The sequence below is a fragment of the Nyctereutes procyonoides genome, unplaced genomic scaffold (assembly GCF_905146905.1).
Source record: "Nyctereutes procyonoides isolate TBG_1078 unplaced genomic scaffold, NYPRO_anot_genome, whole genome shotgun sequence".
Classification (NCBI taxonomy): Eukaryota; Metazoa; Chordata; class Mammalia; order Carnivora; family Canidae; genus Nyctereutes; species Nyctereutes procyonoides.
In genome coordinates this window covers 55,607,382-55,635,136 of record NW_026575131.1, presented here as the reverse complement: position 1 = coordinate 55,635,136, position 27,755 = coordinate 55,607,382, and the positions used below count along the sequence as shown (strand labels likewise).

Below are 27,755 nucleotides of genomic sequence, written 5' to 3'. Positions count from 1 at the left end.
CCTGTCGCCTCCCGCCTTCGGCACAGGCGAGTTGCAGCAGCGCTGCCGGCGGGCGCTGGGGAGCCCAGGAAGGCTCTAGAGCAGGGGAGGTTCCAGGCGGCGCCGATTCCAAAGGTTGCAGCGGGCGGGGAGGCGGGACCCGCGCGAGGGTCGCCCGCGGGGGCGGGGCAGCGCGAGCCGCGGGAAGCGGGCGGGGGGAGGTCCTCGCTGCCCGGCCCCGGGCCAGCCGGGGGGCGCCGCGCCGGGACCCGGATGTGAGCGCGCGGGGCGCCGGGCCGGCCGGGGCTGCACCGGGCCGCGCGGACGGGCTCCCCGCTGCACGCGCCGGAGGCCGCAGCGCCGGAGCCCCGGCCCCTCCCCCGACGCCGCCGGGCGTCCGGGCGCGCACCTGGCCGGCGGCCCAGCGCGGGGGCCGCGCACCTGGCTGCATTGTTGTCCCCTTCCCGACCCACCGCCCGCCCCCACCTGTGCGGGACGCGTATCCCTTTAAGTAGCCAGACGCCGCCAGGGGTGGGCGTGGTCGCCGCGAGGGAGGCGTGGGGGGGGCAGCCTCGGGCCGTCCTGATTGGCCCGGGGCCCGGGCGGCGGTCGCACGCGCCTGCGCGCTGCCGGGCAGCGCGCGCCGGTGGGGGGGCAGGAGGGCGCGCGGTGCTAATTGGCCGCCGCCGCGGCCCCGCCCGCGAGTGGCGGGCGGTCACGTGACGCGACGGCTGGGGGCTCCCGGCGCGGGGGACGCTGGTGGCCAAGATGGCGGCGGAGCTGGTGGAGGCCAAAGTGAGTGAGCGGCGGCGGCGCCGGCCCGGGCGGGCGGGAGAAGGGGCGGGGGCCGGGCGGCGGGCGGAGGTCTGCGCCTTCCGCCCGGGGCCCCGCGGCGCGGCCCGCTCGCGGTTCGCCGCCCGGCCCCCTCGCCCGCCCCTGGCCCCGGCGCGCCGGGTGCGGGCGGGGGGCGGGGAGGCCGGGGGCGGGGCCCCCCAAACCTTACCCCAGCCTCCGCGCTGGGGGTTGGTTCCCGGGCGTGAGGCGGGGTCGCCCCCCCACCCGCCCGAGGGGCTGGGGGCGAGTCTCCCGGAGCCTGGGCACAGGGCCGCGCCTCCCGGACAGCCTGACGGGCTGGGCTGCTCGTCCCCTCCGCGCCCCGAGCCGGGGTCCTGCTCTTTGGCCTGGGGGAGCGTGTTCGCCTCGCCGCCCCCCGTGGCAGCGAGGGTCGGCCCCGGGGTCTCAGCCTCCCTGCCCAGCAGGCCGGCCGGGCTTGGCGGCTCCCTGCTCAGAGGGGCCCCGTGCCCCTTGTGCCGCCGCTTCCCGCGCCCGGGGTGACGGGCCGGGGTCCCGAAGCACCCCCCGACGCCGCGTCCGCGTGGGGGTTTGTACCCGGGCTGGAGGCCGCCCCCCCCTGCTTCGGCTCCCGCGTTGGTCCCGGAGCCCCGCCCCCCTCCCGACACCGTCTCGCTCGCCCTCGGAGTGGGCACCGGGTCTCTCGAGTTTGCTCTCCCGCCTGGGATGGAGCCCTGCCCCTGTTCCCTGTTCAGAGCCTTCCTCCCTGCCCGTCTCCTCGGTCTTGGGTCCTGGGCTCTGCCTTGCTCCCCCTTTTTACTCTCGGGACAGCGTTTGTGAGATTTTGGACTCTGCTCCTGGGGTCTCTCAACTCCACGCTAACAGAATGGGACCCTGTGCCGGCTGTTCCCTTTATACTCCCAAGTGCGTCTACTCAGGTGGTACTGTGTCTACGCAGCTCCCCCGAACCTACTTTAGATCCCTTTATACGCCCCAACTCTGGCTTCTGAGGCTGCCTCTTCCTTTCTGCTGGTTTCTTGTGTTGGTTCATGGAGAGTCCCCACCCTCTCTCTTTAGTGCTTCTAGTGCTTCTCCCTCATGCTCCATTTTGGGGTCCAGGTTCCACATCCCATAGAGGCCATTCCTGTTCTAGGGATGTACTGTTTTCCAGGTACCTCCAGGGCCCTTGCCCCACACTACAGTGGGGTTGTTCCCTTCCTCCCTGAGAAGTTTACTCCAGGCCTTTGGTGGCCGGGAGGTGGGAGACCGGACCTTTGCTGGACAGAGGCTCCGCCTTTCCCCCCTCCCACTGGTCTTCCCTCCCCAGGTCCTGACCTGTAAATGTTTTCTTTCTCCTGTTTCTCTCTCTCCCTCCATCTCCCTTCTCTTCCTGCGGAGATCTGAAATGCAGCGCCCTTCCCCCTGGAGCGTCCCCCTCAATGCCTGTACTACGCTCTGCCCTTCTGTAGGGTTTTGAGAAATTGGGACATGCCCTGGAGATGTGGAAGTCTGAACTCTGCATGCCCAAGGTAGCAGCCAGTGGGCTTGAGGACCCCCGGAGCCCTCAAATAAAGCCATCCCATAGGGTTGTGACTCTGGGTGCACCCCACCCCCCACCCGGTCCCAGTCCCAGCCAGACGGTAGGGACTGAATTCTTTTATACCATCCAGGGCCTTGAAATATGATCTCATGAACTCTACTTGACCCTCCGGTGGCTGGGGCCCCCACCCCAATTAAATCAAGTTGACCCTTTTTTCAAGTTCTCTAGAACGTGAGCCTCTGTTCAGTGACACAGCTCGCTCCGAGCCTCGGGCGCCTTTCTTTAGTCTGTGGCTGCCACTGTGGAGTGTCTTAGCTGTCGTTGAAGTGTTCTCTTCTTTTAGGTGCTTACCTAGCCTTTTGTAGTAACAGGGGCTGGAGATTTTGTCTTTTGGAGTTCAAAACAGGCTGGTCCTTGGGGAGAATGACAGGGGCTTGTTGGTAAACTTGGAAATCCGCCTTTGCCTGAGGCCCGTGAGAAGGCTTGGGGAGAAGAGGCAGTCTGGGAACCTCTTGAGATGGGAGCATTTTGCACAGATCTCCCATTTCCTGGCGATAAGGACCTTAACTTTCCGCCACATTCGGAGGAACCTATACCCGAGACGGGTTAAGTTAAGCGCGGCAGCTCTATCCAGACTGATGCTTTTCCACATAGCTCCAAACAAGCCCAGAGTTGAGACTGTGGAAGCCGTGGGGGCCTGGTGCTGTTTATAAACACAGATCTGAGGGGCAGGCGGGTAGGATGAAGCCATGGCAGGAAGTGATTTGCAAAGAGCTTGGGGCTTCTTCCTGAATGTTTGTGCCCCTCTCACACTGTCCCCCCTCCCAGTGTCAAGGTCAGGCTCCTTGGTGGTGGCAGCTGCTGAGAAATCCGAGTCGTGAACATATGGCAGCTTGAGGGATGTGCCCCAGGATGCTTGTGCGGCAGCTCCGGATGTCCAACCTGGTGAAAGGGCTGGGCCTTGGCGGGGGCAGGGTGCTCCCAGGGGCGGGGTGATGGTAGAAGATGTGTTGTGGTCAGACTCGGCACACCGAGCCCACCTGCCTTTAGCTCCATGGAGGGCACTCAGCTTCCACATGACGTCTCCTCTCCCCTCCAAGGCCTTGGGCCTCTTCCAGAAGAAACATCTTGTCTGCAAGCCTATTTTCTCTGCTCAAGGTAGGAAGTCAGGCCAAGGAAGGTGAAGTCTTTGTGTTTTTGTAAGCATTCTGGGCTCTCTGAGAGCCTACAGATTGCTTAGGTCCCAAGGCAGGAGGTGTGCTGGGATGTGAGGGGTCCCCAGGCCCCCAGATAGCTGGGTGGGAGTGGAAGGAAGTGCCCTTGGGACTCCAATGGCTCCTGCCACTGACACGTGGGGAGGCTCTGTGCCAGCCACGTCTTTCACGGGGCCTCGGTTTTCTAACCTGCCTGGTGGGCGTGGACCCTTGTGAGATTTGTGACCGCAAAGAGCCCTTGTGCTTGGTGTGTGGCGGATGCTCCACGTCTGTAGTGTGGGAATAGGAGGAAGGTCCTGCAGCGGGAAAAGGCTCCCCATTGAGATTTTGCAGGCAGGATGGGCATCTGTGTGTATCTGTCATTTTGTGCCTTGACAGCCTCTCTGCTGTCAGCAGGAACCTAGTGGACGGCTGCCGAAATCTTAGAGGGCTCACATCTTGCATGGGTAGATGAGGTGCCCAAAGTGCAGAGGGGCCTGACAGAGGACCTGGGGTTGCCTAGGAACCCAGGGCTCCTGAGTCCTGGTGCTGCCCTCAGACTACACGCCTCACCCTTCAACAGCCAGGAAACGGGAAACACCAGAGCCTTCTGGCAGTGAGACGGCTACGTAAACACCCTGGCAGGGTTCCCACCCACCTCTGACTGTCAGACTCTCAAGTTGAATTTTTTTTTTTTTTAATTTTCTGCCCGCATCTTTCCAAGCTTTAATTCATTTGAGCTTTATTTATTTATTTATTTTTTTATTTATGATAGTCACAGAGAGAGAGAGGCAGAGACACAAGCAGAGGGAGAAGCAGGCTCCATGCACCGGGAGCCCGACGTGGGATTCGATCCCGGGTCTCCAGGATCACGCCCTGGGCCAAAGGCAGGCGCCAAACCGCTGCGCCATCCAGGGATCCCTCTCAAGTTGAATTTAAGGGCTTTATTGGTTTCCTTGGGTGCTGTCCTGCCCTGTGCCGCCAGCTTCCCATATACACCCTCATCACTTGTACCTGTTTTCCCCATTCCCCTGGAAGTTTCTTTTTCCCCACCACATTTCATTCATCTCAGGCCAGCTTTGGGGCTCAGTGTGGGTGGCCCTGAAACCCTGCCGGCCTATCCATCCTTCAAGGATACTTTGCTTATGTAGCATATTGCGGAGTGTCAGTCCCCTTGGCGTCCCAGAGTCTCCCCGAGGCCAGGCTATGGTTGGGCCGCCCCAAAGAAAACATCGGCGTCAGCTGAGCTCTCGTGTTTGGTTTGATTTAGTTGGAGGGACCCTGCCAGGTAGTAAGTGCCAGTCTCTGCTAGTCCTCTTTCATCACTTTGCCACAGCTCACAGCCTCTGTGGCTGCTGTATTCCCAAAGCCTTCTCCTCAGACCCGTGGTTCTAAATGGGCCAAAACTGTTCCCAGGGCACACTTGGCAGTGTCTGGGGGACCTTTGTCATCACCACGGGAGCTTGGGGAGAGCTCTTGGCATCGAGTGGGTGGAGGTCAGGGATGCTGCTGAATACCCAACAGTGCCCAGGATGGCCCCGCCCCAGAGAACAATCCAGTCCCAACGTCCACAGGGTTGAGGCAGAGAAGGCCTTCTGGAATGATCAGCAGATGTTTGATGTTCACCAGTGCTCAGCCCCATGTGGACACCCCTAGTGCAATAGAGAGAAATTACCCCTGGCTTTGGAGTCAGGCCTAGGTTTGAATCTTGGCTGTCATGTGGAGCTCCCCCCAGCCCAGCAGGATTGTTAGAAGAATCAGCGTTGAGTATATGATCACATGTGCAGCTCAGTTCCTGGCGAGTGATTGGTATTAAGTCGTGGCTACCATACTCCAGACTGAAGGGAAAATGTGTTTGTGGCCAACGTTGATTTTCTCTGCTTTCCGTATGTTACTTCATCTGGTCCTTCCCACATCCCAACAAAGTGGGTCCTGTCATCCTGACGAAGAGACTGAGGGTCACAGAGGCCATTAGTGTTCTTGGCTAGGGAGTGGCTGAGGCTGTTTACGGGTAAAGCAAGATTCCCAGTTCCTGCCCTGGGGATGCTTTCAGGCTTGAAGATGGGAAAAGAGAACTTAAAATAGAAGGCAGCGGTGTGTGTTGGGGGGGGCGGTCAGAAGCTTTTGCTGCGTTGGCAATGCTGAGGAAGGTTTGAGGAGGAAGAGGTGGAGGGGAGCAGGGTTAAGCTGGGAGGGGGCATCATAGGGAAGGGTGAGCAGGCAGCATGAGCAAGGGCATGGAAGTGGGACTGAGCCTGGGCTGGTGGGCCTGGTGCCTACGCCTCCTCCTCCTCCTGGGCTCCTGCTCCTGCCCACCAGAGTGAAGGGGGTCTGGGGAGAGGGCCAGGCAGCACCTGATGGGCTCTCCTTTCGCTGTCCCCCCCCCCCCCCGTTTAGGGCCCAGGTGGCTCCACGAAGCCCCTTGCCCCATTGGCAGTCCCCGAATCTGGCTGTGTCTCCTCTGAGCGTGTGTATCTGTGGTTGCTCTTCCCCAGAACATGGTGATGAGTTTCCGAGTCTCCGATCTTCAGATGCTCCTGGGTTTTGTTGGCCGGAGTAAGAGCGGACTTAAACACGAACTTGTCACCCGGGCCCTCCAGCTGGTCCAGTTTGACTGTAGCCCCGAGCTGTTCAAGAAAATCAAGGAGCTGTACGAAACACGCTACGCCAAGAAGAGCTCAGAGCCTGTCCCCCAGCCCCACCGGCCCCTGGACCCCCTGACCATGCACTCAACCTACGATCGGGCTGGCACGGTGCCCAGGACTCCCCTCTCAGGCCCCAACATTGACTACCCCGTGCTCTATGGGAAGTACTTGAATGGACTTGGACGCTTGCCCACCAAGACCCTCAAGCCGGAAGTGCGTCTGGTGAAGCTTCCCTTCTTTAACATGCTGGATGAATTGCTGAAGCCTACAGAGCTGGGTGAGTCTGCCACTACTAGGGGTGGGGAGCCCCGACCTGTACTCTCGCAGTGCCTCTGGCCAGCCACAGTCACTGACCCAGAGTGTCTCCTGGGAAGCAGTGAGGGCCAAGGGGTGGGGGTGGGAGGGCTTTCCTTCCCAGGAAGCACAAGAGCCTCCTCTGGATCTATCAGCGACCTGGTGAGTCGTCTCATGAGTACCCTGAATCTCAGTAGCTTAGCACCACAGGCATTCATCTGCTCTCAGCTCGTGAGGGTTGGAACTTGGGAGTGACTTAGTGGAGTGGTCCTGATACACGGTCACTCGTCAGGTCTCATCTGAAGACCCAACTAGGGCTAGGGGCCACCCACTCCCATGCTTGCTGGCAGGTCTTGGTTTCTTGCTGGCTGTCAGCTAGAGACCCCACTTCTTGCCATGTGGGTTCCATAGACTGCTTGAGCGTCGTGACAGCGTGGAATGATGGCTTGCTTCCTTTGGAACCAGTGATGGAGTGGGAGAGTTAGTGTGCGCACTTGAGAGTGAATGTAGAACAGGGAGAAGCCAGAAGCAGCTAGAAGTCGTCTCCATGACCTCAGCTTGGAAGTGGCCTAACTGCCACACTCTATTAGTCACACAGAACAGCTCTATGTTGTGGGCCAGGCTTGGACCATCGGAGGGAGGCATCTCTGGGGGCCACCGGGGATGCTGGCTTGTGTGCTCTAACTCCCTGTGGCAGAGGGGCTGGAAGTTGGATCTGATCTCCCTTCCTCCTGCAAAAGGCTTGTTTCCTGGTAGGCGGCCTTCGGAGCAACCTTGGCCAGTGGGGTGCAGGCTGGTCACCATGGGCCAGCTGGTTAGGGAATGGCTAGCTGTGCTCCCAAGAGGTGGGACACCGCCAGGAGTGGAGGAGACAATGCCAGGGCCCTGTGGTTCCTGTCTGCCACAGACAAATTCTCTGACTCCCAAGGTTGATGGTGTGCTGCACACGGATGGGCCCCTGGTCTTTCTCTGGCATCCGTGGTAGTGGTGGGGTGGGTGAGCATCAGTGTGGCCTCGGCCTCATGTGCTCCCACCAGCCACAGCTGCCTGCGCCTCCAGGGCTCCAGATAGCAAGTCTAGTAAGAGGGCTTCTTGGCCCCCCCTTGGATTTGATGGGGTCCCTGTGTGGTCCTGGAGACCCCTTTCGTCATCATTCCTGTCTCTCTTGTCTTCTTTGCCTTGAGAACCTGCCAGGTGGATGCCCATGGAAGCCCTCCCTGGGGATGCCCACCCCGGGGACACAGCAGGGAGCAAGCAGAGCACCCCACCCTCATGAAGGTTCCCTCCGGCAGTCCTGGAGGTGCCCTGAGCATGTGTCGGCACCGTGGGTCCTGCTGTCTCCCTGTAGCCCCTCATCCCCATCTCCCTTTCAACCTCCCACGTCTTTGCCGAGCCCCCGCTGCACACCAGCCTCTGGCCCTGGTTGTGAGTTGGTTTTCTCTGTAACGTGGCAGAGGTCACAGCCCCTCCGTGCCCCCACCCACCGGGCTCTCTGCCGTGTGGTTCATTCCCTCCCTCCCTGCTGACCCAGCATCCTGTCTTGCTCAGCCAAGGGGCCCCTCTGTGCACGGAGAGCTCCACGCCAGCCACATGCCAGCCAGCCCACTCTGTCAGCCCTAGCTGGGGGGCAGTGGGAGGGATGCGGCTGCCTCCCTTCCTCCTTCCTGTAGCTCTGGAGCTTTGTGAGGCTGGACAAGGGGGCTGTGGTTCTGGGTGAGGCTGTAGGAGGTGGCGGGAGGAGTTGCTGGTCATCCAGGCTCTGGAGTCCCAAGGCCCCATTTCGGCTTGAGGCTCTGATCTCTCCTGCCTTCTCTCTGCAGTGTTTGTCACCAGCCCCCAAGTGGGGAGTAAGTTGCCCTAGCGGCACCTGTCGTAAACTTAATGTGGCAGCATTGGAGAACCTGAGTTTCTCCAGGACAGCCTCACTCCTCCCCCGATCCCAGCCTCCACACTCTGCTCCTCCCCACTCCCCTCTGTACATGTTGGAACCCATTCACCCCTACCCCCAGGGGGTTCTCCGGCAGGCTCTGGGGGCCTTGGGACTGGCTGGCTCTGAAGGTCAGGCTGACAGTTCAGGTTTCTAAGGACTCAGGGATGCTGTTCATGATAGGGAGGCTGGGTTTTCACCGGGAAGCAGTTAAGTCAGGCTCAGCACTGGGCGGGGGACAGAGGTGACTTTGAACTCAAGGGCCAGCGGTCTCCCTCCCCTGCCTGGACTATGGGCTTCCTTCCTGCATGGCCCGCTCCCACTCCCGCCCCACAATGCATCACTTTGCCCTGAGCCCCTGGGGACCCCAGTCACCTGATCTCCGGGAGAGTCTGCTCCCCTGTCTACACTGGGAATTACTCTGCTGGCGGCTCAGAACAAAGAGGCTGACCCCGCCCTGCCCTGGCTTCCACCCACTCCCCTGCCCCAGTCCTGAACATACTCCTTCCCTGGAACCCCCATCCTCAGGAACCCCCCAGCAGCTGCCAGGTTCCTAGGGAGAGTCCTCAATGAGCACAGACCTGGCCCTGAAGCAGTCTGGTCCCCTCTGTTCCAGGACCAGTGATTTTGTCCACCCACTTCTCAACCTGGGTCCCTCCCTTTGGTGACTTCTGCAGCACTGGCATTGCCCAAGAGCCACTTCATGAGGCTCAAGCTCAGCCAGCTTCCCCTTCCCCCTTGCTCCTGACCATGACATGCTGACCAGAATGAGGTCCAAACACTCTAGTCTGTTTCCCCGGAAGAGCCGCCAGCCAGCTCCAGCTTCGGGATGGAGACTGCGCCGGGTGCAGAGGAGACATAAATCACAGGGAGTGGAATGTTTGGGTTGGGGGAGGGGAGGAGAATAATGGAGCTGGAAGGACCTTAGGAGACAGATGATCTCTCTGGATGGTGGCTGGCACCTAGAAAGGTCGGGAGACCGGTGCAAGGTCACACGGCATCCAGAGGAAGGGGCTCTGGGGCCACATGCTCAACCATCTTACCGTCTTCCCATCTTCCCAACTCTGACCCCTCCCTGAGTCATAGTGCCTTGTACCCCTGTGGGGAGGTACCCATTTTGAACCATGTAGAGGTTCTGGACCTCAGGCCTCCTGTTAGCTGAGAGAGCTTGGCTCTTCTACCCATCCCAGCCAGGGGAGGGGCACTTGCTTCTTGACCACAGCAGGACCCAAGTGGGGCCGGGGAACACTGTCCTGGTCATGCCACTGCAGCTGGGGGCTTACTGGGCACCTGATAGCCTAAAGGTAGATGGCAGTGGCCAGAGACTGACTGGGAAGGCCCAGACCTCTGTCAGGGTGCATGGCAGAAAGGAGAGGCCGTCATGAGACTTGTGGGTGGAAGGAAGGAAACACGTTGATCTCGTGCAGTGCTGCTCCGGGAGGCTCCTCATCAACCCGTGGCCAGCATCTCAGGCTGTGGGGCTGTGTCCTTGCTGCTGAGCAATGAAGGAGCCACCCTATGTTGTGACAACTCTCAAGTGTCCCTGGTTCTCTGCGGTACCCCTAGGGGTAGCCAACACCAATGCTGGTGGAGGACCACTGGTCCAGCACCCACCTGTTGTGCAGGTCACACGTGTATCCCTCATCTAGCCTCTCAGGCCTTTGGGTTGGTATTGCCCAAGCCACAGAGGAGGTGTGGGGTTCCTGGCCTGGTGTGTTTTGCTGGGAAGCTGCACTAAAGGTGAATAAGTGGTGCCAGGAGAGGAATGCTCTGGTTGGGGAGTGCAGGCTTCGTAGGGGGCAGTCAGGGCCAGGGGCCCTTTGTTACTTATATGTGGGGAGGTGGCAGTCAGGAGGCTTCCTGGAGGAGACCACCTTCCAGACCTGAGAGGTGGGTAGCCATTTGCCTGACAGAGAGGAAGGAGGAGGGGAGTGTGTTCCAGGCCCAGGCCTGGCAGTAAACGAGGGCTCTGGGACGGAAGTCATCGTGACTAGAGTGGAGTGTGGCGTGGGAGGAGAGGGAGGGAGAGGCTGGAGAACACAAGGTGGGCAGGCCACGGGGAGAGTGGCGACCAGCGAGACTGTACTGAGGGCTTTGGCATCCTCGAAAATCTGGTGAGCTTCTCCAGGTCTCGTTTCCTGGGGTCCTCTCTGAGGTGGGTGTTAACGCCCGGGGTGCACAGAGGCAGAGCAGCCTATGTACCGTCTAGTGGCCAGCCGGGGTGCAACGAAGGCCCATGCTCTCTCCCTGGGTCCTCAGGTCCATCCTGTGCCCTGAGAGCCTGGGTGGTCATGTGGCATCCCAGGTCTGGTCTCCTAGCTCCAGAGGCCGGCGGGCCAACCTACTAGGCTAACAGGGCACCCCCAACAGCCCAGCTGCCCAGCTGCCTCCTTGACTTCTTCCCTACACATCACCAGTCTCCCCAGAAGCCAGAGGAAACTTTCTCTGTTTTTTGAGGAAAAAACTTCCTCTGTTCAAAACATACGTGACCACTGTTTCTGCCTGGTTTCTTTCCTGCCTTCCTCTCCTCTCTCTCCCTTCCCGTTGCCCACTGTGCTCCATCCAGGCATACAGGCCTCACTGTTCCTCTAAAACACTAGGCCCAGAGTTGCCCCAGGGCTTTTGCGTGTGCTGTACCTTGTCTGTCATACTTTCCCAGATGCCACATGGCCCTTCCCTCCCCTGCCACCTACCCTCTCACCTTCCTTTCCTTTTTTTTTTTTAAGTTTTTTTTTTAAATTTTTTTATTTATTTATGATAGTCACACACAGAGAGAGAGAGAGGCAGAGACACAGGCAGAGGGAGAAGCAGACTCCATGCACCAGGAGCCTGACGTGGGATTCGATCCCGGGTCTCCAGGATCACGCCCTGGGCCAAAGGCAGGCGCTAAACCACTGCGCCACCCAGGGATCCCCTCACCTTCCTTTCCTGCTTACCTTCCCTCACCACCTTGTCCTCCCCTGTGGCCTTGCCGCCAGCCCTGATGTGGCTTATTTGATTGTAGGTATTCTTTTTTAATACCTGGGCCCGGAAAGGGTTCATCCCGTCACTGCATCCATGGTGTAGAGCGGAGCAGGAGGCGCCCAGTCCAGGACCTGAGAAGCAGCCCAGGGGCTGCAGTGAGAATCACCGTGAACTGGCATTCTCTGGCTCTGCTTCAGCGTGTGACCCTGTCCCATCCCCATAATCTCACAAGTAGCAAGTCAAGAGCCTGTCAGCTGGGTGGAGGAGTTGGGGTGTGAGCCCAGAGCCCCTGACCCAGGGCTTATGCCTCCTGGCTCCCTGCTGTTGGCAAGGGCCCCTGCACCCAGCCTGGGGCACCTGTTTTCCCATCTCCTCCCCGAGCGCCACCCTAGCACCACCTGTCCTGCCTACACTGTCTCTCAGACCTTGACTTCTCCATCTGGGGAGCTGGGGCCGGAGTTTGAGACCATGTGTGGGTCTGGGGGCATTGGTCTGGAGGACGAGCCTTGATCCCTCTCAGGCCCCAGGGTGCAGGAGGCTACAGGTCAGTGGGAGGGAGACCAGGTCTGTCCCAACTGATTTGCGATCTTTTTCTTTGCTTCTGTTTTTTTAAAGATTTTATTTATTTATTCATGAGAGACACAGAGAGAGTGAGCCAGAGACATGGGCAGAGGAAGAAACAGGTTCCATGCAGGGAACCTGAAGTGGCACTCGATCCCAGGTTTCCAGGATCATGCCCTGGGTCGAGGACGGCACTAAACTGCTGAGCCACCTGGACTGCCCGCTTTTGCTTCTTATTGAAACTTTTGTCAAAAGTGTGTGTGTGTTGTGTGAAACAGAGTCCGGCCCCTGTTGGAGGTTTGGGCTTGTCCTTGCCACTCTTGTCTGCATGTGTGATCCTCCGAAATGGTGGCAATGTCCTAACTACTGTTTTATCTACACCTCCCGCCCCCCCATATCAGGAGTGGCCACTCAGGTCACTAAGCATTGTTTGCTGGTCGTGGTTTGTATGGGCCTGGCAGCCAGAGTAGAGACAGTCGTGCTGGGGTTCTCTGTTAGTGTCTTGGATTGAACCAGAGGCTGGTTCTCTGAGGATCTGGGAGCAGGGGGTTCCCTCCCTTTAGTTTCTGGGGGGCTCTGAGACCTGGGACGGACACCTCATTCTAGTCCACACACCACCTGGCAGGGCCCCCCATGGCTTTGCAGCAGCCTGTGTGACACAGCAGAGGTACTTTTGGGTTGGTTTCGTGTTCATGATCCAAAGACGCTGAGAAGTTGTTATTCTCAGGAGGTAAGAGTTTTAAGATCGTGCAGGCAAGGAGACATGGGGAGTTACCAGGATTGCAGGGGGCTGGGGGGCTTGCAGTTTCTAAATAAAAGTGCTTGGGGAAGGCTGTCATTCTGGCAGCGTTTGAGTAGACTTCAGAGACATCAGCCATCTAAGTAGTTGGGGGAGGAATGTTCTGGAAGAGGGGATGTCCAATACAAAGGCCCCAAGGCAGGTTGTCCTTAGCATGTGAGGAGCATGAGGTGGCGCCCAGGATGGCTGCCATGGGATCAAGTCCACTGGGGGTGGGGACAGCATCCCTCGAGTGGCAGGCGGTGAGCTTGGGGAACCAGGTGGCCAGCGAGGGTTCTGCGTACTGAACAGAGGGGCGGGAGTGATGGAGAAGGGACCTTGCTACTGTGTTTTTAAATTGGAGCCAACTGGGAATTGATGCGGGAGTGGGGGCGGTTGGGGGTGCCAAGAATCGTGGATGCTGCCCATGGCTCAGCCCTGAATAGCTGAGAGGGTGGAGCTGCCACTGGCAGTGGATGATGGAGGCCTGGGTTTGGTGGCCCCCCACCCCCTTCCTCTGTAGGGCTTGCTGTTTTGCAGCTGAGGTGGCAGCTTGCCTCCCACTGGCCACTTGGCTTACTGAGAGAGCAATTAGCTACCTGGGGTCAGTGGTGCAGCAGAAGATCCAAATGTTGTCTCCGCAGGGACATCATCTAGAAGTGGGAGCCCTGGGGACACCTGGGTGACTCGGCGATATAGTGCCTGTCTTCAGCCCAGGGCATGATACGGGGGTCCTGGGATGGAGTCCCACGTCCGCCTCCCTGCATGGAGCCTGCTTCTCCTTCTGCCTGTGTCTCTGCCCCCCCCCCCCGTCTCTCATGAATAAATAAAATCTTAAAAAAAAAAAAATAGAAGTGGGAGCTCTGGAGGGGACCCCGGACTCCTGGCCTCCCATGATAGAACTCACCTGCCTTCCTTGTTTCTGGGGACAGCTCCCTGGCCAGTGGGTGGGGTCAAGGGTGGTACTCTTGGCTTCACTCAGCTGTCACAGCCCAGCTGAGGGTATGTGAGCACCCCTGCGCTGCCCCACCCCGTCAGAAATAATTGCCCCTTGGTTTTCTGGGCAGGTCTGGGCATGTCTGCAGGTGGATTTTGTGCATTCCCACTCCCCAGTTAGATGGCCCTCCTCAGGGGCTCTAACCAGGACTGCAGGGACTGACCAGGCCCTCAATAAACAAGCATGCAGCTCTCTGCCCTGAGAAATGGGTCCCGTGTACAGAAGGCACCCAGGGTTGGGTGAGGATAGTGTGCCCCAGGCAGGGCTCAGGTATGAACCCTGGGTAGTCTGGCTTCTGACCCTGAGCTGGTTTTAAATCCAAATTGTGTGTGCTTTTTATTTTTATTTATTGTTTTTATTTTTTAAAAAATATTTATTCATGAGAGTGGCAGAGAGGCAGAGACACAGGCAGAGGGAGAAGCAGGCTCCCTGTGGGGAGCCCTATGCGGAACTCGATCCCAGGACCCTGGGGTCACGCCCCGAGCCAAAGGCAGATGCCCAACTGCTGAGCCACCGGGCGTCCCTGTGTCTGCTTTTTAAATAGGTTACCTGCTGCTGTGGTTTAGAATTCAGAAGGTTCTGGAGCAAGAGTTGGCTGATTAGGGCCTGGGGCCAACTTCATTGGCTGCCTCTTCTACTAAACCAAGCTGTATTGACACACAGCAATGCCCATTTCTCCTTTTACTGTCTCTGATGGCTTTTGTGGTAGAAGGCAGAGTGGGGACGTTGAGGCAGAAACCACGTAGCTCACTAAAAACCAAAACTATATTTACACTCCAGCCCTTTATGGGAACAGCATGTACAGCTCTGTTGGAAGGGGTTTGCGGTACAAAGAAAGCTGGCACCGTGCCTTTCCTAGTCACTCCGAGGGGGTGACTGTGGCTGGTTCTCACAGAGCCCCCAGTCCCGAGATGGCTGTCGCACAGATGAGCAGACTTGCACTTGCGCTGACCCTTCTCTCTGCCGGCGACCGGAGTCTGCGTGTGATGCACACCTGCCCGCACCACCTGCTGTAACCTGAAGAAAACATCTTGGAAGCTACTCTGTATCAGAGTGTGAAGAGCTTCTGGATTCTTCGCTGTGTTGGGTTCACGTAGTCTGCCTCTGTCTGCCATTCTGGAGCGCATCTTCACCAGACCAGATCGGCGGGCACTTAGGTCGTCAGTCATCGGATGGAAACCGTTCCGAGTACTGGCTGCCCGTGGGCCTCGCCCATCCGTGGTGTGTGAGCACGCCTGCAGTTGGGCTTCTAAGAACAGGCGGGCCGCTGTGTCCCACGCTGTGTGTTGGTGTGGGCAGATGGAGTGAGATGGCCTGCCCTCCAGGCTTCTGTTCCTGCCAGCCACGTCTCATCCAGTCTTGTGATCAGGTGGCTTTCCGGTGTCATTGGTTAGGTTTTTTAAGATTTTATTTTTGAATCATCTCTACACCCAAGGTGGGTCTTGAACTCACAACCCCCACCCAGGATTGAGTCGTACGCTTCCCTGACTGAGCCAGTCAGGCACTCCTATTCAGCATAGATGTCAGTATTTTTTTTTAATTTTTTTAAAAATTTATTTATTTATTTATTTATTTATTTACTTATTTATTTATTTATTTATGATAGTCACAGAGAGAGAGAGAGGCAGAGACACAGGCAGAGGGAGAAGCAGGCTCCATGCACCGGAAGCCCGACGTGGGAGTCGATCCCGGGTCTCCAGGATCGCGCCCTGGGCCAAAGGCAGGCGCCAAACCGCTGCGCCACCCAGGGATCCCAGATGTCAGTATTTTTAAGTTGAGGCGTAATTTATGTACGGAGTCCTGCTAAGTGAGTGTACCCCAGGAACCCAAACACCGGCAAACGGAACATACCCGTTATATAAAACCCCTCACCCCCCTTCCCATCCCTCGCCTCCCACACTCCCAGAGGCAGCCCTCATTCCGGTTCCTGTCACTGTGGGTTAGCTGCGCCCGTTGTGGACGTGGCCTAGCACACGTGCAGCGGGTACTTCTGGGCATCCACCGACTGTGGCTCGACACCCTGACTTTTAGATATGTCTGGGCGCTTGTCTAGGTCATCAGTTTTATTTTACTGTGTGAAACTACCAATGCTTGTTTATCTGTTTTTCCATTGGCAGGCATTCAGCAGTTTCCAGTTTAGGGCTCTTTAGGAATAAGATTGCCATGAGCGTCCTCGTGCAAGTGTTTGTGTAGACCTATTTCCATTTATATGGGGGACAGATACCTAAAAGTGGGGTTTCTGAGTTACTGGGTAGGTACATGTTTAACTTTGTTAGGAACTGCCATACAGTTTTCCAGAGGGGTTGTGCCTATAGCAGAGAATCCTGCTCGTTCCGCATCCCTGTCAGCACTTGGAGTTGTTGCTCTTTCTGTTTTAGCCATGCTAGAGGATGTATAGGGGTTTTAGACCAATGTTGCATTCATTCCTGAGCTAAATCCCAAGGGCCTGGATATTTGCTGATATTTTCTAAAGGATTTTTGTGACTGTGTTCATAAGAAATGTTTATAATTTTCCTTTCTTGATATCTTTTTGTCAGGTTCTAGAATCAGGGTCATGTCAGCCTTGTAAAGTGAGTTAGCAATTCTTTATTTTTTGAAAGTTCATAAATGTTTATATGGTTTCATAAAAAATAGAACTCACCAATTGGATCTGTGATTTTCTTGGCAGAAAAGTTTTTATTTTTATTTATTATTATTATTTTTTAAAGATTTTATTTATTCATGAGAGACACAGAGGGAGAGGCAGAGACATAGGCAGAGGGAGGAGCAGGCTCCCTGCAGGGAGCCCGCTGGGTCTCCAGGATCAGGCCCTGGGCTGAAGGTGGCGCTAAACTGCTGAGCCACCTGGGCTGCCCAGAAAAGTATTTAATTTTGAATTCGGTTTCTTTAACTGGTAAAGGGCTTCTCAAACTTCCTTTATCTTTTCTTGCTAGTTTTGGTCATTTGGATCTTTGGAAGAGTCTGTCCGTTTCATCTGAATTTTCAGATTTATTGCCATAAAGTTGTTACGTTCCAATATTAAACCAAAAGACCGTGGGATCTGTACTACTGTCTACCTTTCATTTCTGACAGTGTGTATGTTTATGATCTTTTTTTATTGCTCATTCTAGCTAGTTTATGAAAGAACTCTGGCATGATTTTTCTGTTGCTGACTTTCTATTTTTATCTTTAATTTCTTTCCTGTTAATTACTTTCATTCTTAATTTGCTTTTCTTTTTTTAGTTTTTTGTGGAAGAAATGCAAGTTATTCATTCAAAACCTTTTTCTGTGTTTTTTAACAGAAGTGTTTAAAGCTATGATTTTGCCTCTAATGACTGTGTTAGCTGCTTCCCCCAAGTTTTGGAGCACTGTATACTCTCATTCAGTTCAGAGACTTTCTGATCACCCCAGGGGTTCTCGATGTAGTTATAACTAAGAGTGGAGAGTCAGCTTGTCACCACCATGGTCTCCATCTGCTGGCAGATGTTCCTCTATTTCTGCACCCAGTGGGTGCTTTGGGATGGCTGGTGTGGCTCTGTATGGTGTTCCCTGCTGCCCTCATGCCTCCCGCTGTGAGCTGGGCTGTTCCGTGACTCTTGTTTTGTGCACTTGGGAGATTCACTGTTTCACTCCTATCTCTGCCGCCATCGGCCATGGATGACTGAGGCAGGACCTCTGTCCCTTGGGCGCCTGGAACAGCCATACAAGGTGGGCCTAGAGTTGTTGCTGGCATCTTACAGGCTCCGGGTGAAGCAGCTGGCCCAAGTGCATGCAGGCTGTCCCACTGCGTCCTGCCGACCCAGCAGGCTCCTTTCCCTGAGCCCAGAGCTTCTCTGTCTTCCTTAGAGACACCTGAACCCCAGAGAGCCATGAAGGCTGCTGCTTCCCAGGGCCCTTCCAGGGTTGGGGGTGTTCCCTGAATCGGAGGCACTTCGTCCTTAGAGGTCTTGCTTCCATCCCACAGGCCCAGCTGCCTGAGTGAGGCTCAACCTCCTGTTCCCAGCTTCCCAGTCTAAGGAGGGGCTGGCCCGTGGAAGTGGGCGTGGCTGGCTTCTGTGCCGGGGACCAGAGGCAACCCTGACTCTGCGTTTATCTTTAGTTCCACAGAATAATGAGAAGCTTCAAGAGAGCCCATGTATCTTTGCGTTGACGCCAAGGCAAGTGGAGCTGATCCGGAACTCCAGGTGCGCTGCTCCCTGCACCCCTGCTGGCCTCCGTGGCAGGCAGTAGACTGCACGGTCTCGGGCCATCTAGAGGGCTGGGCTAGGGAGCCTTCAGCAGACTTGCTATAGATCCTGTGCTCCGCAGGAGGGAAGCGGAAGCCCTGCCCCCTGTGCTCAGCACCTGCCATATGTCCCGGGCGTTGTGCTGAGTCTGCGTGCTCATACCATTTTTGACCTGCAGCCCCCAGAGGTGGGCTGGTGTACCCTTCCCTTCAATGGGGCTCCCCTTGGCACTGTTGGTTTTGGAGCTGGGTCACCCTTTGGAGTGGGGTGCCCCAGGCACGCTGAGGGGCTGAGCAGCATCCCGGCCCGTTCCCCCCACACACACACACTGGACGGTAGGAGTCTCCTTTGTTGTGAGAACCACACCTGTCCCCAGGCACTGCCTGGGGTCCAGCAGGGGCAGGATCGCCCTGATGAGGACACTGAGCCATAACAGTTGAGGGACAGAGGCCATTGTCAGTCCTGCTGTCTGAGGCCCTTCGATCTCCAGCTGAGACCGGAATCACCACTGGAGCAGCCATTTGTTGGCCCACTTGGCACATGCCAGGCCTGAGTCCACCAACTGACTTAATGTATCCCATGGACACCCCCCCCCCCATATGTACAAAGAGAGGAGCAGGTCATTTGCCCAAGTCACCAGTGAGTAAACAGGAGGGAATGTAGTCAACAGCCATTGACCTTCGGCTGCTAGGGAAGGTAGCAGGTGAAGGGACCAGCCTGGCGGGCCGAGTGCTCTCCTGCCTCACTGACCCCTCTTCTCCTCCCCTCTGATTCCTTGGCACACACAGAGAACTGCAGCCCGGGATCAAGGCCGTGCAGGTCGTCCTCAGGTAAGCCCAGGCGAGCCTGGACCACTGCTGGCCGTAGCCCCGTGTCCACCCTGGGTGTACCCCCGTCAGGCCCCTCTCCCTCCTGGCAGCTTCTCTTGGGCTCTTCCCTGCTCCTCTTCTCTTCCTGCCATCTGTCCTTGCTTGTGGACAGGACAGGCTCGCTCAGACCAGATCCGGAGCCCCAAGAGCCCCTTGTGCCATCCAGAACTGTGATCCGCCTGCCGGATGGGCTCTTCCACCCTGGCCCCGCACCCATCTTCCTCTCAGGGCCGCCCCTCTGTCCAGAGTCCCTGCTGGCCTCACGGTCCACATTGTCGTTGCAGAATTTGCTACTCAGACACCAGCGGCCCTCAGGAGGACCAGTACCCACCCAACATCGCCGTGAAGGTCAACCACAGCTATTGCTCAGTCCCGGTGAGTAGGCCCCCAGGCAACCCCGGACCTCCTGTGCAGGATAGGGCAGAGAGCCTACAGGGAACATCTTTCTGAGGCCTGAGCCCCCATGTCTGCTTCCAGGGCTACTACCCCTCCAATAAGCCTGGAGTGGAGCCCAAGAGGCCCTGCCGCCCCATCAACCTCACCCACCTCATGTACCTGTCCTCGGCCACCAACCGCATCACCGTGACCTGGGGAAACTACGGCAAGGTGAGTGGGGTGGGGGTGCTGCCCTCCTGTCCTTCCCCTCCCCCCCCCCCCGCCACCCTCCCACAAGCCCTGCCTGGCCCTGACCGCCCCTCCCCCACCTCTGCCCCCCAGAGTTACTCCGTGGCCTTGTACTTGGTGCGGCAGCTGACCTCTTCGGAGCTGCTGCAGAGGTTGAAAACCATCGGGGTCAAGCATCCAGAGCTGTGCAAGGCGCTTGGTGAGCTTGTGGGCCTGTGTCACCCCAGGGGGTGTGGGAGGAGGGGGGCTGGGCAGCAGAAGAGCCTGCGAGGAGGCCCTGAGTCAGGGCCTTGGGAGGCGGACCCCCCAGCCCAGTGAGCCGGGGTGCTGAGAGGCGGGGGCCTGGGGCACAGGCAGCCAGGGCAGACCCGATTCACTGCTGCAGGTACAGGGCAGTGATGGAGACCAGACCGGCTGTGTTAAGGAGGCCGGGGGGACAGCGAGGGCTGAACGTGAACCACCAAGGACGGGCAGACAAAACCAGATCAGTTTTTCCTCTCGTGTCTGTGTCCATGGTGGCTGTGTGGCCTCGGGCAAGTCACTGGCCCTCTCCGGTGATGCCCCTTCTGACCAGATCTCACAGTCCTGGGCCGAGGGACCTGGCAGGGTCTCCATCTGACCTCTGGGGACTCTGGGCGCAAAGTGGCAGGGCTCCCGCCTGTGTACCCCACTCCAGCACCTCCCGCTTCCCTCAAAGAGCTCTTTCTTCATAAGCGTCCCCCACCTACCCGTCTCCCTGTGGGGACAATGCCCGACTTGACCAGAGGGGCAGGTGTTGGCCTGGGGGCAGGCAGGATTCAACCTCGGCCCACAGGTGGGGCGTGGAACTCTGGGAGGGGCAGGGGCCGCAGTGCTGTCGGGGGCAGTGTGTATGGGATGTGGGGCCCCTGCTTGGCTCTGATGGTCAGTTTCCTCTCTGAAGCCAGCCTCAGGTCAGGCCCCTGGGTTTCTAGTTGCCACGGGAAGTCCTGTAGTTGTCTCACCTGTAGCCCCAGCCTTGTGTGTCACAGGGAGGGGGCCTCGCTTCAAAAACAGATGTGCCTCTGTCATCATTGGCATTTTACCAGAGAGGCAAGTCCCGAGGTGGGAACTCACATGGAGGTGTGAAGGGCTGATGTGGCCTTCGGGACAGCTGGGGAGTGGGGTGGGGATGTGCCAACCCTGTGCGGGGAGGAGGAGGAAGGAGGTCTGGAGGAAGGAGGAGCAGGTCTGCGGTCAGTCTGTCCTCTAGGCGTCTGTCAGCCGGTTTCCCGTTCCCACTGAGAGCAGAACAAACGCAGACAGAACGAGCCTGAAAGGGTCCAGAGGGAGGGAGACCCCACAATTCCTTGCGGGTCCACCCCAGGGTTTGCTCTGCATGCGTTTTCCTCTAGTTTTTCCTCTAGTCTGTGTTCACAGTTGAGAAGGGGGCCTTGCATATTGTTGCCAGCATTTTCCACAAGGCCTCTGGCTTCAGGCGCCAGTCAGCTTTTACTTATTTGGGTGGACTTGGTCATGCAAGAAGTTGTGCTTCTGGGCTCGCTCATGCCCTGCAGGGTTTGGGGTGTTCAGGACAGGAGCCTTGGTCGTCCTCGCCCCACATGTGGTGTGGAGCCGCCGGGACCGTTCCGGAGCGGCCCGTCTCCCTTCTTGCTGAGTCAGGGATGGTTTGTGTGGGATACACAGTTGTGGTGGACAGCCCCGTGGGCTCCCATCTTTTTCCCAAGAGAGGCCTGGAGCTGTGGAAATGTGCAGCAGGGTGGGCTTGTTGGGACAGCCTGCCTCGTTGGCATGCCAGGTTGTCTGGAATAACCAGCCGCTGCCAGGACGCTTCCACAGGTGACCCTCGCAGCCCTGGCCCTGGCCCTGGCCCTGAGATGTGCATCCCAGCCTCCTGGGAGGTGGATGTTGGGCTGCTCCATGTGCGCACCGTCTTACCCTGGCGTCAGCGGGTGCTAGAAAAATTGGCCTCTTGGCTCCGACCCCACAGATGTCTCTGTCCCTTGTGCTAACGACGGCCATCCCCTTCTCTGCAGTCAAAGAGAAGCTGCGTCTGGACCCCGACAGCGAGATTGCCACCACCGGCGTGCGGGTCTCCCTCATCTGCCCAGTGAGTCGGGGTATGCCCGCGGCGTGGGGCCTTCCAGGGTGAGCAGTGCGGGGCCGGGGGCCGCTGACGCCACCCCCTCCCTCCCCGCAGCTGGTGAAGATGCGGCTGTCGGTGCCCTGCCGGGCGGAGACCTGCGCCCACCTGCAGTGCTTCGACGCCGTCTTCTACCTCCAGATGAACGAGAAGAAGCCCACCTGGATGTGCCCCGTGTGCGACAAACCGGCCCCCTACGACCAGCTCATCATCGACGGGTGAGGCTCTGGGTAGCCCTGCGCGCCCCCTGGGGCACCTGTCTTTCTGGGGAGCCCTCTGCTTGGGGAGCCCTCCTTGGGGCAGGGAGCAGCAGGGGGTTCTTCGGGGCCTTGGCTACAAAGGTGGAGGCTGTTAGCTTAGGCACCCTGGGCCCAGGAAGCCCACGGTGCTTGTGACTCCTGGATCTGGAGCCTGCTTTCCCCCCCGCGCTGAGCAGCAGCCCTGGGAAGCCTCAACCTCATGGCCGCTGCACAAGCCAGAGAGCTGCTTCCCACACAACAGTACCCCCTGTGACGCCTTCCCAGGTGGCGCCAGTGTGCAGCCAGGCTGTCCCCGTGACCTAACCACCAGGTCCCCCCCCACAGTGCCACGGATTGGAGGGGGGACAAGGGGAAATAGGCCGTTCTCCCCAAAAGGGAAACTTTGCTCAGGTCTTAGGTTCCAGAAACTGAGCCTAGCACCTGACCGAGCAGCTCCTGCCAGGCGCCAGCCGCACCCATGTTCTGTCCCCGGAGCTGGGGGTGGGGGGGAGAGGCCGTGGCCAGGCTGGGTCTGTGGCCACACGCTGCACCTGGCAGTCCGTGAGGGCCCAGACACATGTTACAGGGGGGTGTGCCCGTGGCCTCTGGGGGTTTGGTATGAATCCGTCCCCAAGTTCTGGTGCTTGTCTCCATGGGGTCACCACTCTTGGCTGTCGTCAAGCCATCCCCGCCCACTATGACGGGAGGTGGGCCTTGATCGTTCCCACCTTACAGATGAGGAGACTGAGGCTCAGAGGGGCCATCACCTGCCCCGGCGTGCCCAGCTTATAGGTGGCCAGGCCAGCTCGGAGCCCGGGTCCCCTCCCTGGAGGGGCTGAGCTGCCGCGCCCCAGTGCCCCCACGCCGTCTAGCCTTGGGGTGGAGTGAGGAGGCCCCTGGGGCCGGGCACAAGGGCCAGGGCTGAATGGCTGCTCTGTTCCTGGCCTGGCAGCTGTGCGGCCCCGTGCCTGCCTCTCCCCCCCACCCCCACAGGCCTAGAGCGGGTCACCCAGGCTCAAGTGGCGGCAGCTCCGACAGCTCCAGGGGCAGATGGGCCTGGGGTTTGGAGGTGTGGCTGTGCCTCACCCAGACCACAGTCCCAGCATCCCCCAGGGCCTGGGCATAGCCAGGGAGGCTTCCTGGAGGCAGGGTCCTTGATTCGTGCGTTTCCTGGAGGATTGGGTATTTTGTCCCACCCTTGTACCGGAGCTGGGTGATTCTGGGGGGGCCCATGAGGACTGTCCCAGAGTGCCTTCAGAGCACTCCCGGCTGGGCCTGGGGCGGGGGGGCAGCAGGCCATGGGGAACTTCACCAGAAAGACCTACTGCTCTCACTTGGGCCTGGAGGAAGGGGAGGCGCTGTGGACAGGGCCTTTCCGTGGCAGGTGTCCTTGGGGCCTGCCATAGACAGCAGAGTGGCCCTGGGGTGGCTGGTCTGTGAGTGTGATGAGGGAGGGCCCCAGGGTGTCCTGGAGCAGGAAAGGGCCTCCCTCCTGTGCAACTGCACCCGAGGTGCTTGGAGTCCCCTGGAGGCAGATGCAGCTTTGACGTGAAACAAGTACCGGGGGTGGTGTGGTGCAGCGCTGCTGGGGCACGCGCGTGCCCTGTACCTGGCGTGGGCCCCCAGCTGCTGCATGTGGTGGGCGCTGCGTATGCCTCTTGGGCGGGGAGATGGAGGCTCCGTGGCCTGGAAGTGGCAGGGCCAGGAATGGACCCAAGAAGGGCTGCTTTCTGGCCTCGTTGGCTGCTTTGGGGAGCTTACCATACCCCCAGGCCTGTTTGTCCATCTGTAAAGCGGCCTGGCTGCCAGTACGTCAGTGGCACGGCGTCCAGGGCCAGAGCACATCCCCCTGGGCCTGGCTCACTGTGGGTGCTGTCACATGTGCAGGGATGTAGCAGCCCCCTTCTACCTCCTGCCCGGCCCAGAGCCGCTCCAGGGGGCTGCGTGTTGCACGGCCCACCTGCCCACACCTGGTGCCTCGTCCGTAAACAGGGACAGCGCAGAATCAGGGTGGGAGGGTAGGGGGCCCAGACCAGCTTCCCTGGGCTCCTGCCGTGGAGCAGAGGGCAGTCCCTGTGCCCCGAGCAGGGCGCTAACTGCGGACACGCGGAGCCCTGCCGGAGCAGGCCCCTGCTCAGAGGGGGGGAGAGAGGGCGGCTGAGCCGGCCCTCAGGGCGCAGGCCCTGCTGGGTGCCGTCCTAGAACCGCCTCTGCAAAGGAGGGAGTGACTTAGCGAGCTCCTCCGAGTCCAGGGGAGTGGGGTGGGGAGACAGTGGCCCTGCGGGCCCGAGTCAGCCCTTCGCCCCCCCAGGCTCCTCTCCAAGATCCTGAGTGAGTGCGAGGATGCCGACGAGATCGAGTACCTGGTGGACGGCTCGTGGTGCCCCATCCGCGCCGAGAAGGAGCGCAGCTGCAGCCCGCAGTGCCCCATCCTCGTGCTCGGTGAGTGGGCTCCTGAGGGAGGGGCAGACGGGACGCCCGCCGTGTGCCGGGCCCTGTACGGGACTCTGGGGACCCAGCGGCAATCAAGGAGGCGCAGGGGATGTCCCCGGGCCCCTGCGCCTCACTGGCTTCCGTGTCCCTGCTGCGAGCACCTCTCCCTGTTGCCCTCAGGCACCTCGGACGCCAACGGGCTCCTGTCCACCCCCAACGTCAATGGTGGTGGTGGTGGCGGCGGCGCAGTCGGGGGCGCTGGTGGAGGGGGCGGCGCGGTAGGCGGTGTTGAGAACGGGAAGCCAGGAGCCGACGTGGTGGACCTCACGCTGGACAGCTCGTCATCCTCAGAAGAGGAGGAAGAGGATGAAGAAGACGAGGAGGACGAGGATGAGGAGGGCCCCCGGCCCAAGCGACGCTGTCCCTTCCAGAAGGGCCTGGTGTCGGCCTGCTGACTGCTCGCTGCCGCCACCACCACCACCACCACCACCACCACCGGCTGGACACTCGACTTTCCTGGTGCTCACCCACGCGGATGGGGCGCAGGCGGGCCTTGGGGTACAGAGGGAGGAGTGATTTTTTTTCTTTTTATTGTTCATTTTGTTTTTCCACCCCTTTTCCTGGCTCCTGGCACCTGTACCTCTGGACTCTCCTATCGGAGGATTAAAAAAAAGTAAAATGACAAAAAAAAGTACAAAAAAAAAAATGAAAATGAAAAAAAAAATCAAACTCTTTCAAACAAGGCAAGCCACCCACACAGCTGCTTCCCCAGCCGGAGCCCGAGCCCTGGAGCCGAAGCCGGCCCTGGGCAGGGGCGGGCAGACCGGGGGCTGCGCTCTCGGACGCCCCGCCTCGCCTCTTCCAGTGACCATTCCAGCTGGTGCAGGGGGACGGGGCGCGTGGGGGTAGTGGGGGCAGCGGGGAGACCGAAGGGCACACGGCCCCCCTCCCTGGCAGCAGCCACGACTTTGACATTCGTCTGTTCCTTTGCTTTTTTTTCTCTGCAAACACGTTCTCTCGCCCAGAGACCCTGGAGCGCGCCGCCGAGCAGGGAGCATTTTAGCCAAGAAGCCATGGAGTGGGTTGGGGCGGGGAGGGGGGCGGGGGGGCACGGGGGGGCGGGCCGGGGGTGGGGGGCCGGGGAGGGTTTAGCCACAGATGTGTTGTATTTTTTGAAAGTGCAATAACTTGGTATTTTGAAGACCCAGCATGTGGCCAGGACCCCCCGTGGAAGGCGGGGGCCCCAGGGTGCGGCGGCGTGTGGCGTGGGGGGGTCTCAGTTCTCTAGCCAGCTACCTCGGTAACTCCAATTCAGGTTAACTTCCCTACGGAACAGCGCAGATGTCCACAGATGCCACCACCACCACCGGCCCTCCTCGGCGGGTGGGGCGGGCGGGCGGGCGGCCACTACCCGAGGGGCAGCAGGGACTCCCGCCCCACCCTCTCCACGTGGGGGGGCCCCTTCCCCCTCTTCTTGCTCTTGGGTTTTCCGACGGGTAGAGGCCTGCCTGGCCCCCCCTCCCCCGGGAGCCTCACTCTCGTCTTCCAACAGGACCGGGCCAAGGGCCACCCTTCCGCGACTCGCCTGGCCTCGGGGGTCCGGCCAGCGCGGGGGGCCCCCACAACTGCCCCAGATGCCTCCAGGAACCCACAGCTGGGTGCCCGGCCCCCCGCCCAGCATCCGTGTCCTCTGGAGGCCACGCTTGGTTTTCCCACCGCCTCTGCCCTCCGTTCTGTTCTGCTTTTTTTCCTTGCCCCCCCCCCCCCGCCCCAGAATAATTTCCTTTGTGTAAACAGAGCTCTTCTAGTCAGGAAGCAATACCGTTTCAGGTCTGAAGAAGAAAGGGACATCAATCTGGCCGAGGGCAAATTCAGTTTTACTGTATAAACTCGGCTGTGCAGCTCCCCTCCGGCTGCACTGGCAGCTGCGGGCCGCGGTTTTCTAATATTTGTATTCTAATTTAATTGTTTTTAAAAAACGCAAATAAAAAAGGTCAAGGTGAAGCCACCGAGGCGTCCGCTTCTCTGTGTGTCGGGGCGCTGGCTGCGGGTGACGGATCACGGGACACAAGCTGCCGGTTCACCGTCCCGTTTGGCTGCACGACGATCCCGGTGCAGGAGGCGCGGCATTTGGTCGAGTGCGGAAGGTTTCGTCGCTTTGCGCCTCGGGCCCAGTGTCGTCCTGCTGGGCCCGGCAAGGACGGTCCCCGCGCCCCTGGGTGGCCCGGCAGCTGGCGGGAGGACGCCGAGCTTCAGGGGTCACGGGGAAATATGGGCCGCGGCCTTCCCGCCACGAGGGCTGCGATCAGACGGCGGCAAGTGTCGGCCGAGGCTGCGGCGGGAGGGCGACCATCCTGTGTGGCTGGCGGGGGTGGGGCGTGGGCCACCGCCCCGGGGGACAGGTCCACGGGTGACCCACGGGGAGACCCGGAGTGACCGAGGGCAGCCGTGCCAGCCTAGGTCGGCAAGACGAGTTCTCCTGGTCTGGACCGCATGTGCGGGCGCCCAGAAGGCACAGCCTCGCGTCCGGCGACAGATGACAGATAAAGGGTGCGACCCTCGGCCTGGGACGGACCCCGAGCCCAGGACACTCATGGAATGGACTGGACACGGGAGGCCCCCCGGGCCGCGAGTCCACATGTGTGACATGGCCAGGACGGGCTCGTCCACGCACAGGGCACTCGGGGGGCAGTGTGTGTGGGTCGGGCTTCTGGGCTGATGGAATGTTCTAGAACCAGACGGGTGGGTTCCTGGAACGCGCTGAGACCCCTGGTTTCAGGGTGAGTCCTGTGTGAACACGATTTCACTCAAAGACCACCCCTCCTCCCAGCGGGGTGGTAAGGAGGCCCAGGGGCAGGTGGCCTGCCCCCGCGCCCCCGAGGCCCCCCCTGAGCCCCCACTAGTGCTCTCCAGGCCGTGGCATGGCCGTCTCGGCCCCTGGGTCCTGTCACCACACCCCCCACTCGGGGCCCTGCAAGTGGCCGTGTTTGGTAACCCCAGCCCGGACGTGGGCACCGCGGCCTGAACCCCCCTCCTCCTGGGGGTGGCGGTGCCCCGGCCGCGCAGATCTGGGCTCAGATCTTGATCGTGTGCCTGGGGCCCAGCATGGGGCCGCACCCGGGGGCCTCCGACGGACTTGGGGTTCCGCCCCGCCCCCAGCCTCCGGAAACCCTGGAGCTGGAGGTGACCGAGAAGCCCGTCCGGCCAGTTCTCCCTGCCCGCCCCCGGGCCCCTTCCTGGTGCCACCTGCCCAAGCCGGGCATGTGGGTCACCTCCTCGGCAGGGGCCCCAGGCCTGCCGGTGCTGGCGCTCCCCAGGGCCCAGGCCCCTGGCGGGCAGGGTCAGGCTGAGCTGGGGGGCCCCACGGTCGTGGGTGCATGAGGGGTGCCCCTCGGTGAAGGGGCCCCAGGCCCTCCGTCCCCGCCCCCAGCCTCCCCTCCCCCAACAAAACACAAGGAACATCAAAATCAGGCAAGTGAGGCAGCAGCGTTCGTAACAGGCTGCGTTTAGTGGTTTTTTATGTACAAGAAAAATGATTTTTTTGTCTGGTTTTTCATCTTTTGTCTTTTTGTTTTTGTTTTTATTACTTTTAA

The 27,755-nt window shown here is 59.6% G+C and overlaps 1 protein-coding gene across 1 annotated transcript; it reads left to right on the top strand.

Annotated features, from left to right (window-relative positions):
• The first annotated feature begins 693 nt into the window (after positions 1–693).
• PIAS4 (protein inhibitor of activated STAT 4) lies at positions 694–25,043 on the top strand. The gene is made up of 11 exons (XM_055343732.1): positions 694–774; positions 6,000–6,426; positions 17,749–17,833; positions 18,664–18,705; positions 19,029–19,119; positions 19,222–19,350; positions 19,462–19,567; positions 21,384–21,457; positions 21,548–21,708; positions 24,041–24,171; positions 24,343–25,043. Exons 1-11 carry the CDS (start codon positions 748–750, stop codon positions 24,615–24,617), a joined length of 1,548 nt encoding a protein of 515 aa, XP_055199707.1. The 5' UTR covers positions 694–747; the 3' UTR covers positions 24,618–25,043.
• The last annotated feature ends 2,712 nt before the right edge of the window (positions 25,044–27,755 follow it).